The sequence below is a fragment of the Microtus oregoni genome, unplaced genomic scaffold (assembly GCF_018167655.1).
Source record: "Microtus oregoni isolate MIOR12 unplaced genomic scaffold, Mior012 000027F_ref0000203, whole genome shotgun sequence".
Classification (NCBI taxonomy): domain Eukaryota; kingdom Metazoa; phylum Chordata; class Mammalia; order Rodentia; family Cricetidae; genus Microtus; species Microtus oregoni.
Window position 1 is genome coordinate 19,076,309 of NW_024543086.1, and position 13,836 is coordinate 19,090,144.

At 43.7% G+C, this 13,836-nt stretch overlaps 1 protein-coding gene across 3 annotated transcripts in view; it reads left to right on the forward strand.

Moving 5' to 3' along the window:
• Positions 1–13,836, forward strand: part of Cramp1 (cramped chromatin regulator homolog 1) — a 65,250-nt gene that overhangs the window by 17,623 nt on the left and 33,791 nt on the right. For all 3 annotated transcript variants that reach the window (XM_041676214.1, XM_041676216.1, XM_041676215.1), the window contains exons 4-6: positions 3,407–3,560; positions 8,132–8,215; positions 10,430–10,478. In XM_041676214.1, coding sequence (XP_041532148.1) covers positions 3,407–3,560; positions 8,132–8,215; positions 10,430–10,478 — 287 coding nt within the window. The remainder of the gene's footprint in view (positions 1–3,406; positions 3,561–8,131; positions 8,216–10,429; positions 10,479–13,836) is intronic.

The following is a 13,836-nucleotide window of genomic DNA, read 5'->3' on the forward strand; positions in this document are numbered from 1 at the left end:
TTAAAGGCACATGCCGCTACCACCCTCCCAGCTCATTAAATCTTTTTAACCATACTATACTTAATTTACTGCATTGGGAACTGTGGAGGCTTTGTCTCTGATGTCCATCTCAAAATACCCTACCCTCCAGTGGCTTACCATCATATCAGAGACATATAATGCAGGGGGATTGTAGGGCACATACTCAAGTCTCACAGACAGTATAGTGTGAGAATATAGGTTCAGAAGTCATAAATAAGACAGTCAGGCCTCATGGCAGTGAGGTTGTCTGTGTCTGTTTCTTGTTCAAGTTAACAGTTACTGAGGAGTTAAGTTAGCTTTTCAGCTGACACAGGAAGGTATTTTAGACCCAGCTTTACCTTTGCATGATTAGATGCCTGTGTTACCTCATTTGTACAAGATTGGGTATCAGTCTGTTGCCGTGGGTTACCTCCAATTCCCCATTCTCCTAGTTTAGTCTTGAATATGCTTCCAGTTTAGGTTTTTTAAAGGAATGAGTAAGCTTTAATTTAAATCAATTTATCTTTTCATTTTAAAACTATTTCAGACTTTAAAAATGTTATAAGCCGGGTGGTGGTGGCGCACGCCTTTAATCCCAGCACTCGGGAGGCAGAGGCAGGCAGATCTCTTTGAGTTTGAGACCAGCCTGGTCTACAAGAGCTAGTTCCAGGACAGGCTCCAAAACCACAGAGAAACCCTGTCTTGAAAAACCAAAAAAAAAAAAAAAAGTTATAAACGGCCAGTGAGGTGGCTCAGCAGGTTAAGCTGTTGTCATTATGCGTGACCACCTGTCTTGATCCCTAGGACCCGCATAGTCAAAGGAGTAGACTCGACTCCCACAAGTCCCCTAACTTCCACGTTTGTACTGTGATGCATGCACTCACATGAACTCTTACGCACATACATACACTCTCCAAAAAAAAATAAAATAAAATAATAAAAAACAAAATTTCCTAGCAGCAATGGGTCCTTGATTTATCTCACCCAGTTTTACATGAGAGCTGCCACAGTTGTGGCCCAGGCCACTGTTTTCAGGTGGGACCTTCTAGACCATTCTGGGTATCAAGACAGCAAATACCACACGTTCCATCATTGTTTGTTTTCCAAGACAGGGTTTCTCTGTAGCTTTGGAACTTGTCCTATAACCTTCTCTGTAGATCAGGCTGGCTTCCAATTAACAAAGAAGTACCTGCCTCTCTCTCCTGAGTGCTGGGATTAAAGGCGTGCACCTCCTTTGCGTGGCTCCAATCATTCTTTTTTACATTTTAACAACCTGACTGCTTTTACCTGGCACAACAGTCACTGTGAAATCTGTTCAGTGACAATCTTGCTTCCATTGCTTTATGTCAGAGAGTTACAGATCTCTTTTTTGGGGGATGGGGGTTTGAGACAGAGTTTCTATGTATAGCTTTGGAGTCTGTTCTGGAACTTGTTCTGTAGACCAGACCGGTCTCGAACTCACAGAGATCACCTTGTCTCTGCCTCCCAAGTGCTGGGATTAAAGACATGTGTCACCACTGCCCTGCTGTGCTACCACGCTCAGCCAGATCTCTTTTGAAGAAGGGCCTCTCTTTCTTCCCCTTGGTGTTTTACACACCTGTGAATGTATATATGGATACATGGAGCCTGCTTTATTGTGTGGATTGTAATCCATTCACCACTGATTTGTGCCCATATGGTTTTGGTACAAATTGAAACCTGTCTTTTCTTGGTTCAAGTCTCACTTTGGGTACCTCCAAGTGTTCCACACTCATCTGGCACACACCCTGCACAGCCCTGGAATTAGCCATTTTGCAGAATGCCTGTATTCTCCATAAAGATAGATAGATAGATAGATAGATAGATAGATAGATATCTGGGCTCAGGGGTGCTATTGCTATAGTGTCCTCTCAGTACTTCTGACTATATCATTTTCTACCAGATAGCTGCTTCTCTATATCATATAAAGAAACAAGCCTGTCCTTTTCTGAACGGAGATGGAGGAAGAGTAGATGGGGAGGGGGGTAGATGGGAAAAAGGACAGAATGGGAAGAGAGGAAGAAGAGGAAACTGGTTGCTATGTAAAATAAATAAAATAAAAATGTTATTTAAATTTAAAAAAAAAAGAAACAACACAAGAACACAAGTTACATTCTCAAATTTCAAACACACCCTGATTTTGAAGGAGGCCTTCTAGGAAGGGTTGACCCTGAGGTATGGTCAGAATGCCTTCTGTTTGGATCTATTCCCAGGGTTTGTATTTGCCAATTCTGTTTGATGACACTTTCTATAACCCATTCTTTTATTCTAAGATGCTCTGTGGTGGCAGCCTGACCTCTCTTCCTATGGTGTCCTACTGTTTGCCTGTGTCCCTCATGGTCCCTTAAGGGTTACCCAAGATCAAGCTGTTTGTCCCAGTGATAAGCCTTATGCCTTTTTTGCTTTTCGGCTATTTTAGTTTGTTTTATGCTGCCACAACATGCACAAAACTGAAATCTCTCTTCTCTCTCCACTGGAGGTTGAACCCAGGGCCGTATGTGTTTTGTGATTGAACTATATCCCTAGCCCATAGTGGCACCTTATTTTTATATCTTAGCAAGAAGAAATGCTGTGTCCTCTCATGGCAGAACACAAGCTAGCAGAATGCTTCCTAAAGCTCCTTTTATAAGGGCCTTATTGTCACCAGAAGGAATTATCTCTTGCAAACCTGTCTTTTGGGGCTGGAGAGATGGCTCAGTGGTTAAGAGCATGGCCTGCTCTTCCAGAGGTCCTGAGTTCAATTCCCAGCAACCACATGGTGGCTCACAGCCATCTGAAATGAGATCTGATGCCCTCTTCTGGCCTGCAGGCAGACACACAGACAAAATATTGTATACATAATAAATAAATAAAATATTTTTTTAAAAAAGGCTGTCTTGGGGGCTGGAGAGATGGCTCAGCGGTTAAGAGCATTGCCTGCTCTTCCAAAGGTCCTGAGTTCAATTCCCGGCAACCACATGGTGGCTCACAACCATCTGTAATGAGGTCTGGTGCCCTCTTCTGGCCTGCAGGCATACATGTAGAAAGAATATTGTATACATAATAAATAAAAAATGAATATTTAAAAAAAAAAGGCTGTCTTTTAATGCCATCACATCTACAATATGAACTTAGAGAGCACACTCAAAAAATGGCAAAGCCCTTACCTCTGGTGTTGTCCATGGACAGGGATAGTACTGTCCCTGAGTTCTATTGCTGCTTTATTCTAAGTAAAACTTGAGATTCTAAGGAAGTAAAGTTGAAGTTTATATGTGCAGAAGTACCTTAAAGGACAACCATCTTGTACATAGCTGGTCACTCTTTGATTCTTGACGATGCCTATATCATTAAAATAATAATGTTTTATTTTTAACTGCTGTGCTTTTATTGTGGAATTTTTGTTTTCTAGCATGGAAAAGACTTTGAAGCCATTCAGAACAATATTGCTCTAAAATACAAGAAAAAGGGCAAACCTGCAAGCATGGTGAAGAACAAAGAGCAGGTCCGGCATTTCTACTACCGCACCTGGCACAAGATTACCAAGTACATTGACTTTGACAATGGTGAGTGTTCTATAGACTCAGTCCCTTGGGGACCACTAGGCAGAGTTGGTTCTTTTCAGGCAAACACCCAATGTCCTCTCTTTATGATACCATCCTCACTTAGCTGCTCACTATAGGACTTGCCTCCTAATGCTTTGCTTGGTGGCATACCCAGAGGCTGTTGGTTAAACTTAACTGTGAGGAAGCTACCCACACCTGTGGTACAGGGGCCTTCCTGCTGTTTGAGTTGGGTTTTTGGTGTGTTTCAACATCTGTGTGTTTGTGTGTGTGCATGTGTGCCTGCACACCCTGCATTCACCTCAGTAGGTTGGAAAAGTGTTCTTCCAAGGTGGCTCAGTTGGCCTAAGCCTTGTTGAGGCAGCTTTGGTGGTCTCTACTTCTTCAAGGCAACTAAGCTTTACTGAGAGTTCTTTACAGCTTGATTAGTCTAAGAGTAATTCTTAGTAGTCTTTACTGCTTATATACTTTTGCATCCGGTCAATTTCAGGTACTTGCTAGAAATATTTTGAGTTGTTTACTTCCTGTCTTAATGGAGCTTCCCCGCAGGAAGTATGTTTGTTACCTTCCTCTAGAACGTCCTGTTGTAAACATGCTGTGCTAGACTATCTGGTTGTTCACTTTTCTTTACATGTGTCAAGAAGTTTCTCTTCAAGGTGGAGGAAGATTTTTACCTGGAAGGAAACTGCCTCACAGCAAAGGTTCTGGGTCCCTCCCCTATGAGTTGGGGTATTGAGATAAGTTGAGCTGTGGATGCACAAGAAAACCTGAATTGTGCTGATCTGCTGGGGTGAATGCTGACTTTGCCAGTGCTCTGATCATCTGAGTTACAGTCAAGATTTGCACAGTTCGGTTCATCTTTGGGGACATGATTAGATCATCCTTAGCTGTTGGTCTCATTTCTGGCTAAAAGTGCCCTTGGTTGACTACCTCTTCAGCTGATGGTCTAATCAATTGTCTCTCCCCATAAAAGTTAGCCACCTCCTTCCTCCATGTTCTGGAGTCTCCTCTGGCACTCATTCGGTCCCAGCCTGCTCTATTCTGCCTTTCATTTCTGCACTTTCTATAGTGGACTTATTCTAGAGATCCTTCCTTCTAATACTCACTTTTAATTTTCCGGATAGTAAAGTTTTTGACCTAGGAATCACTAATGTATAGCTGTGGCCACATTGCTCCCACTTCTGATCCCTGCCTATGCCTTCATTTTGGCCTTTGACACCCCTGATCTTTACCATTTTTGTGGTGTGCTCTTTACCAGGTCACGATACTTTGGCTACTATGTGCATCATGTTACTATAGCTTTAAAAGACACTGACTGCCTGATTCCCCGTCTGACTGCAAAGCAGAGCTCTGAGTGTCACACACCGTTTCTCCTATGGTCTGTTCATCCTAGAGACCCCTGTGATTAGATTGTCAGTCTCCACACCTGGGATCATCTCCCAGTTAATCTCAGGATATTGTTGATACCTGTTTGTTAGCTTCCATAATTCATACAACCATCAATGTAAGATTTTTCCACAGACTTCAAGTCAACCCCATTTTGTCCTTTTCAGTTACCAACACTGCTGTGTGTTTCATAACTGGTTTGTTTGTTTATCTGTAGCATGAATAATAAAAAGATAATTAGGGTTCAATCTGAATATCAGAAAAGCAAAGCAGCCAGCCACTGGCTCTTACCTCTACCTCAGACTAAAAATGGGCAAGATCCTGCCTCCACGAATCCTGAGGACTTCACACCCCACACTCCACATTCCACTTAGCTCCTGTCTCTTACCCCTTTATTCCTCTCTGCACCCAGCCAATATCGCTCCTGTCTCACCTCCCTAGTGCTGGGATTAAAGGCATGTAATCCCAAATGCTGGGATCACCTTTTTTGTGAACTCTGTTTCTCTTTTAGACAGATTCAATCTTGTATAACCAAGGGTGGCCTTGAACTAACAGAGATTTGTCTGCCTCTGTCTCCTGAGTCCTGGGATTAAAGGTGTGCGCTACCACTCCCTGACCTGTATGGCTGACTAGTATGGCTGCTTTGTATTTGCCCTCTAAACTTCAGACAAGCTTTATTTATTAAAATACAAATAATATATCACCATACATATTTCAGCACTAGTCCAGTCCCCTGAGATCCAAGGCTGTCTTCGTTCATGTGAAACATCTGTACCTTCCAGATATATTGTTTATGTACTTTTTCTTTTCTTGTTGGAGCTCATTGTAAATTCTGAAAATCATTCCAAGACAAAAGGTTTACTCCAGCTGCTCTTGAAAAGTCTCCCCAGTGAGATGACTAAGGAGTTAGGGTTGAAAGATTATTGTGGTTCAAGTTGTACCTTGTGTGATGATAGAATGTGTCTGGTTTGTTCACCAATCTCTACCTTCAGGCATTGTGGATGGTACAAACTCGGATGCTGTCCATGGCCCTAAAACATAGATGTTCCTCCCCCAGGTCTACTAAGTCTAAGAATTTTTTTCTTGGGTTAGTATTGCAAAGTATACAAAGCTGATGTTTCTTTTCTGTTACCTTTCTCTGCAAAACCACCTCCTGACCCCAAGTACCTCAGGCTCCTGGCAGCATCATTTTAGCTCTCTATCCCATCAAGGGTAAGGGATAGAGGCTTCAACACATTGTAGGATCATAGCAGACTGTTTCTTTCACTTCCCTGTGTGGTGACCCAGTTTCCCTCCTGTCTTCCTTCCTCTGTGCTTTTGACTGCATAGTCATCACATATGAAAGGCCTTTTTCTTTTCTTTTTAAGATTTATTTATTTATTCAATATACAATGTTCTGCCTGTATATATGTATGTTTGTAGCCCAGAAGAGGGCACCAGATCTGATTACAGATGGTTGTGAGCCACCATGTGGTTGCTGGAAATTGACCTCAGGACCTCTGGAAGAACAGCCAGTGCTCTTAACCTCTGATTCATCTTTCTAGCCCTCCCCATCTTTGCTTTGTTTTTGTTTTGTCTTTTTGAGACAGGATTTTTCTGTAGCTCTGGCTTTCCCGGAGTTCACTATGTAGGCCAAGCTGGTCTCAAACTCAGAGATCCACCTGCCTCTGCCTCCCAAGTGCTGGGTTTAAAGGTGTGTGCCACCACCGCCCAGCTCTATGGGCCATACTTTTGTTATCCGTCAAGATCTTAGATTCCTTTTGAGAGTCCGACATGGTCTTGGGTTTTTTTCCTCAGGAAAACCTTCAGGATTGGTCAACCCTAGTATTTTAGGAAAGTCAGAGTTTTGAGCTAGTCCATGTTCCAGAATTGTACTAGTGTTGTAATATGAGCGGCAGCGGGCTGCTTTCCTGCCTAGCTCCGCACGGCTAGCTTATGCCCCGAAATAATTACACGGAAACTGTATTCTTTTAAACACTGCCTGGCCCATTAGTTATAACCTCTTATTGGCTAGCTCTTACATATTGATCTAACCCATTTCTAATATTCTGTGTAGCACCACGAGGTGGTAGCTTACCGGTAAGATCTTAACCTGCATCTGTCTGGACTCCTTCACTGGGCTTCTTTCTCCCAGCATTCTGTTCTGTCTACTCCGCCTACCTAATTTTCTGTCCTATCAGGCCAAGCAGTTTTCTTTATTAGTTAACCAATGAAAGCAACAGATAAGATACAAGACCCACCTCCATCATACTAGTATATTCATTTCCTGTTGTACAAGCTGAATGTTAATGTCTAGAAGTCGTCTCTGAGAAGAGAACTAGAGAAAACAGTTGAGAGATTTTGCAGGGGACATTTGTCTCTGCTCTGTGAGATGACCTGACAGTGCCTCCAGTGTTCTGTAATGTAAAGTATCTTTAGAAAACAGTGGCTAGCTCAGAGGGGTCATTCTCCTCTTGCTAGGTTCAAGAGCCTTGAGCCCCCCAGGTATGCTCTGCTGTCCTCTGTGTACTGGGGTTGTACAGGGTGTCTCTAGGCTAAAGCACCTGAGGAACAAGATGCAGGAGGGGACAGGCAAAAGTGTAACTTTTGTCCATTTCATCTTCTGAAAGGAGCCTGTGAAGTCTTACACAACAGTCCTGTGGTTCCATATTGAGTGATATCCCTGATTGTTTTCTTCCTAAATAAAGGGGACACCTGTTGGTGACATTAGAAGGATGGATGTTAGCAGGGACTTGTTGGATATATATCCGTTGGCACCTGGGGAGGGCATAGGCAAGTGGGAAGGTGAGTTTTCGGAGTTCAGGGTAATGGCTCACCTGTACTTGGGGAACTCTGTGCCATAAGGTGTGATTGTGTTGGCCATTCAGTTCTTTCTTTTCTCTGAGAATACTCCTTGTCAATCAAGCAATTTTCTTCTCCAGGAAACATTTGCTTTGCCTGTCAGGACTAATGTTTGATCTCACCCCTTATTTTTTTATATTTTTACTTGGAGTAAAACAACACTGCTCCTACTATATGCTTTTTGCCAGTTTCTTCAGAGGTCAGCAACTATATGGCCAAGGTGCCTTGATCCACATGTGATTAGTCTCAGCCTCTGGAGAGTGTGCTTCTAGTGTTCTTGTACAAACAAGCTGTACCCTATGATGTCTCTGTTTCTCCTGCCTAACATCTGTCCCTTTATCTTCCAGTGTTCTCTCGAGGGCTAAAGAAATCATCCCAGGAACTCTATGGTCTGATCTGCTATGGAGAGCTACGAAAGAAGATCGGGGGTTGTGAGTACTGCTGCTGTTTGCATCGTTCTAGTCCTTGTCACTCTTGACTTTTAGTGTACAGGAATGCCTGTTTTCTCTCCAACTTTTATGTTGAAATTTTTTTTGACAACAGAAAAGCTGAAAAAAGAGTGACCATTCCCTGGCCTCCTCTACCATTTATTAATGTTTGCTTATGCTTTTCATATAGGCTTACACACACAAGATCGTTTTTCCTCATTGCCATTTCACTGTACATCCTTATACCACACTCTGAAGACCAGCACTGTGACCTGGACCAGACACTTCCACGCACCACTTGTCATGATTGTTCTGAGTCATTTCAACCCTATCAAAGTGTACAGTATCCTGCTAACTTCCTGCCTATAGTCAAAGTCTTTAGAACATCTCTAAGTGATGGTCAAGTTTTGTCCAGGACTACTTCCCCGTATGCAAAGCCACCTGCATGTATATGGTGGTTGCATTGCTTTTTTTCTGCCATGATTGCCTAGCTGAGCCAGTATTGACAGGAGCCTAAGTTCTGGCTGGATCTCCAAAGGTCCTAGCCTGACTACAGCCCAAGACTGTCTGTCCTCACCTCACCAGCTCAGGCATCTGCTAGATGTAAAGTCCAGGACTTCTCACTTTTCCCCCTTCCTCTCCCCTCTTCCTGTTTCTTCCAGGACATGTCTCATAAGGTCCTGCCTAGTTTTGTTTGGCCTCCTCACCCCTAAGCATCTCATGTAGAACCTGCTAGACACAGTGCTGCAGAGCTTTGTTCTTGCCCTGGCTTTCCTCTTCCTTGACCCCTCTTCTCCTGCATATCTGAGCTCCAGTGTCCCTGTTCAGACAAGACTGGGTCTCCTTGACTTAAAGTCGTTAGTACTCCATTTTTTCATGTGTTTGTGGTGGTACTGGAGGGGTTGGTTAGTGTCCATCTAAGGGCCATGGTGTGCCTGGCTCTTGCAAAAACATACCTGCATTTGCTTTTCCCAGTGATCTTCCTCCTTACCTGGGCTCTTCTCTTCAGAGTGAGAGCTTTCTTTACTTTCTGTGGTGCAGTTGTCCAGCTTTGAATCCTTTCACTTACTGTTCACTGAAAAGTTTTCATTTTGTTTTCATTCCTTTATGGTTTTTCGACACGGGTCTTTTCTGCGTAGCCCTGATTATGTCCTGGAATTCACTTTGTAGACCAGGTTGGCCTCGTACTCACAGAGATCCATATGCTTCTGCCTCTTGAGTGCTGGAATTAAAGACTTGTGCCATCAAGCCCAGCTCTGTTTTCATTCTTAAAAGTTTATCAGAGTAGAATTCTGATTTGACTGCTTTTGTTTTTATTTGGTTTGTTTCTTTTTCTTCTTTGATCATATTTATAACTGATCTAATGTCTGTCCTGCACTGTCTATGATAAAAAGTCCTTTAAGTCCTTAAAGGTACAGTACATTTCTGCCTGATTTTACAATTGCATTCTTTTTTTTTTGTTTGTTTTGTTTTTTGTTTTTTCGAGACAGGGTTTCTCTGTGATTTTGGAGCCTGTCCTGGAACTAGCTCTTGTAGACCAGGCTGGTCTCGAACTCCCAGAGATCCGCCTGCCTCTGCCTCCCGAGTGCTGGGATTAAAGGCGTGCGCCACCACCGCCCGGCTACAATTGCATTCTTGTCTTTGGTTCTCTGCCTGGGTGAGTGAGTATGGTCCCACTGTTACTCGGTCAGTCAGTCAGTACTGTTGAGGATTTTACAGTGCATACCCAGGGCCTAGGCTCTTGTTACCTTTTTAATTTTTGCTTTCCTGTGAAGACATCTTTAGGACAGTGATGTGGACAGAAACTAGGGCATTAGAATTATCGTTTAGCTGGCCTTGCCATTCAAATTATATTCCTGAGAGTCCACATACAACCAGCAGGGAAAGAAGGCCCAGGACCCAGTGAGATGCCTGAAGGATGCAGTTTTCAGGCAGCATTGGGAGCTGTGGTTCAATAGTACCAGACTATCACGGACGATTCCTAGAAGAAGAGGTTAGCCGTACAGGAAGCACATTAGATCTTTGAGACAATGGTTAGGAAGAGGCTGTCTGTGACAGACAAGGTACTGGCCAACTTTACTGCAGGTGCAGATTCTGTTTGATGAAGAACATTCATTATCAAGATCTGGCATCTACGTGGAAGGCAATAATGGGGAATTTGTTATTGTTTATGTCTAACTACCCCATGGCGTCATTTATTTTTCTTTACATTTAAAGGCATGGATGACAAGAATGCAACAAAGTTGAATGAACTCATTCAGGTTGGGTAAGTACAAGTATATGCTGTTCATTCATTGAACTATAGAGGTTGAAATATGTGTTGTTTTTTCGTAATTTTATTCGTGTGCATATTGTATGTGAGTGCTGCCATGTGTTACAGTGCTTGTGTGGAGAGCAGAAGACCGCTTTCAGCAGTCAGTTCTACTGTGGTGTCCACATTAAACTCAGGTCATCAGATTGTGCAGTGTTATAATTTGCTTTCTGTTGCTCTAATAGATACCATGACCAAAAGCCATTTAGAGGAGGAAAGGGTTGATTTTGCTTATGCTTTAAGATCACAGTTCATCACTGATGGGAGCCAGGGCTGAAACTGAAGCAGAAACCATGGAGGAATGGTGCTTGCTGGCTTGCTCCCTAGCCTCTTATACAGCCCAGGCCCACCTGCTGAGGAACGAGTCTGCCCACAGCTGGCTGGGCCCTCACATTTCCATCATCGATGAAGACAGTTACTCACAGATAAAACCACCAGCCAATCTGATGTGGACCGTTCTTTAGCTCACGTTTCCTCTTGACCCTTGGTTGTGTCAGGTTCATAAAAACATTAATTAGGACACAGGGCAGGTGTTTTAATCTGCTCAGCCTTCTAACAAGCCCTCCAACGTCTTGGTCAGGACCCACAGAATTAAAACTTCTTCCCGTCCTTAGGCATGTGGGTTTTTTTGTTGTTGTTGTTGTTTGTTTTTTTTTTTTTGATTTTCGAGACAGGGTTTCTCCGTAGCTTTTTGGTTCCTGTCCTGGAACCAGCTCTTGTAGTCCATGCTGGCCTCGAACTCACAGAGATCCGCCTGCCTCTGCCTCCTGAGTGCTGGGATTAAAGGCATGCGCCACCACCGCCCGGTTTAGGCACGTGTTTTGTTCCCACAGATGATCCTTGTGCCAGCCCTTGCCTGTGACTGTGTACAGTTGGCCTGGCCTTGATTTCTCTTTTCTTAAGATTTGGATGTGTTGGCTTCTTGTCTGCTTCAGGTGGACTGTCTTGGCCTTCAACATTTAATCTGACTCCCCCGATTTCCAGAGTTTATATGTTATACAGTGTCACAAGCCACCAAAGTCTTTTCAGCCCAATGTTTTTGACTTTTCTTTTCCAAAGATGCCATCTGCATCAGGGTTGAGTATGGAGATAGCAAGCATACTGACTGCCTTGTCTTCAGGTTTCCTCCGTGGACTGCACAGCTGGCTTGAATGTCAGAGTTAGCATTTTAATCCTCATGAGTCCTCTTGTGTTCTTCTGTCTTGAGTTGGTATGTAGCTCAGTAACATGTTGTTACCCACGCCCCTCTCCAGTTCCATACCCACTCTGTAGTTCCCTCTTGGTTGCTCCAGAACTCTGCTGCTCCTGCTGCTCTGCTACACTGCAAGATGCTTGTGAGGGCTCCTTATCTAGTTTGGGGCCCTTGTGAAAGCCGTGTCCTCTGTCTATCTCTGTTCTCCCTCTCAGGCCCAGCCCATTACCTGAACCTTAAACGTTTGGTCTGCTTTGTCGTTCATACTTTTCTAGCTACTGTGGACACAACAGTTTTTATGTATCCTGAGGTATGACCTCCCCAAATCTCTACTACTTCTCTGTTGTCTCTCTCCCACAGACCTGAACTTTGACTTTTAGACATTATAACAAGTTGATGTGAGCATCTAGGTTTCAGCTCTATGTCCTTTCTGACACTGGATTTGTGTGTGTGTGTGTGTGTGTGTGTGTAATTTTTTTAAAATTTATATTATTTATTTTACATGCCTACCATAGTTTTCTTTCTCTCTTCTCATTCCCTACCCCCTCCATCCACTCCTCCTTTCAGAAAGGTAGGCCTCCCATGGGAGTCAAAGAAGCATGGCATATCAAGATGAGGCAGGACCAAACTCCTCCCACTTCATCAAGACTGGGCAAGGCATCCCAGCATGGGGAATAGGTTCCAAAAAGCCAGTTCATATGTCAGGGACAGGTCCTGATCTCTCTGCTAGGGGCCCCACCAACAGACCAAGCCACCTAACTGTCACCTACCTACATGTGGGCCTAGGTCGATCCCATGCATGCTCTCCAGCTGTCGGTCCAAAGTCCGTGAGCTCACATTAACTCAGATTAGCTGTCTCTGGATTCTTCCACCATAATCTTGACCCCTCCTTGCTTATTATATAATCACACGTCCTTCTCTTCAGCTGGACTCAGAAAGTTCGGCCCTGTTTTTGGCTGTGGATCTCTGCATCTGTAAGCCTTAATTTTCTTTCTTTTTTTTTTTTTTTTGTTTGTTTGTTTCTTTTTGTTTTCAATACAGGGTTTCTCTGTAATTTTGGAGCCTCCCCTGGAACTAGCTCTTGTAGACCAGGCTGGCCTTGAACTCACAGATCTGCCTGCCCCTGCCTCCTGAGTGCTGGGATTTAAGGTGTGCGCCACCACCGCCTGACTTTTTTGCAAGACTGAGCAGTTGTTTGTTACAGGAGCTTTTTGGGGGAAGACTTCAGCTCACGGGCTGAGGTGATCATTGTTATGGTTTTATCAGTAGGTGAGAAGTGTCCGTTGAGGGGCCTAGTACACCTCTGTGATTTGATCTTTCCTGATTTTATTTCAAGATTCACTGAGTGAAACTATTTGTTTCAGGCCCTTTGCTTTGTTTCCTGAACAAAGCATGAGATAGGACATATGGAAAGGCAGGCTCAGTATTGGGGGTAGGCCAGTGGTATATCTTCATTAGCCACAGGCTCTTGCCACTCAGTATCTAACAGGTATGCGCCAGGAAACATCTAAGCAATAGATTTCAGGGTAAGGAACAAGAGACATTTCCCTAGCATGTATGAGGCCCTGGGTTTGATCCTCAGTACTGACAAAGAAAAAGGAAACAAATGTAGAAGGTCTCGTAGGGACAAATGGTCAAGGTAACTTTAAATCAGGAAGCTGGAGATTGCTTTATACTCATAGATAGCAGGTGGGTAGGTGTGCCAGTGTTGAAGTATGCTATCAGGCACAACTTTGGTGCTGTTTACACATGCATCCCTGATTCTTGGAGAATCAAATTGGAAATGATGGTGGCACTGCAGCCTCAAAGCTCCTGGGCCTGTGTTCCTGTATGGCTGCTTTGCTGAGCAGATGACCACCCTGGATAGGTGATTTGGTTTTTGTTAGTTTGTTTTTGTTGTTATTGTTTTTTAACAAGGTCCTACCACAGCACCTATCTGGAACAGATGGAGCAGATGATTATAGCAGGTTCTAGGTGTAGACGGAGTGAGTGTTCTTGTCAACATGAGTTGCAGCTTGTGGCAAGGAGAGGAAACACTGATTGCTGGCTAGGCCCATGTCCTAGGTAAGACCCTGAGAAACTTCTGAGCAGCACCAGGGAAACTGAAAGCCATCTTTTACT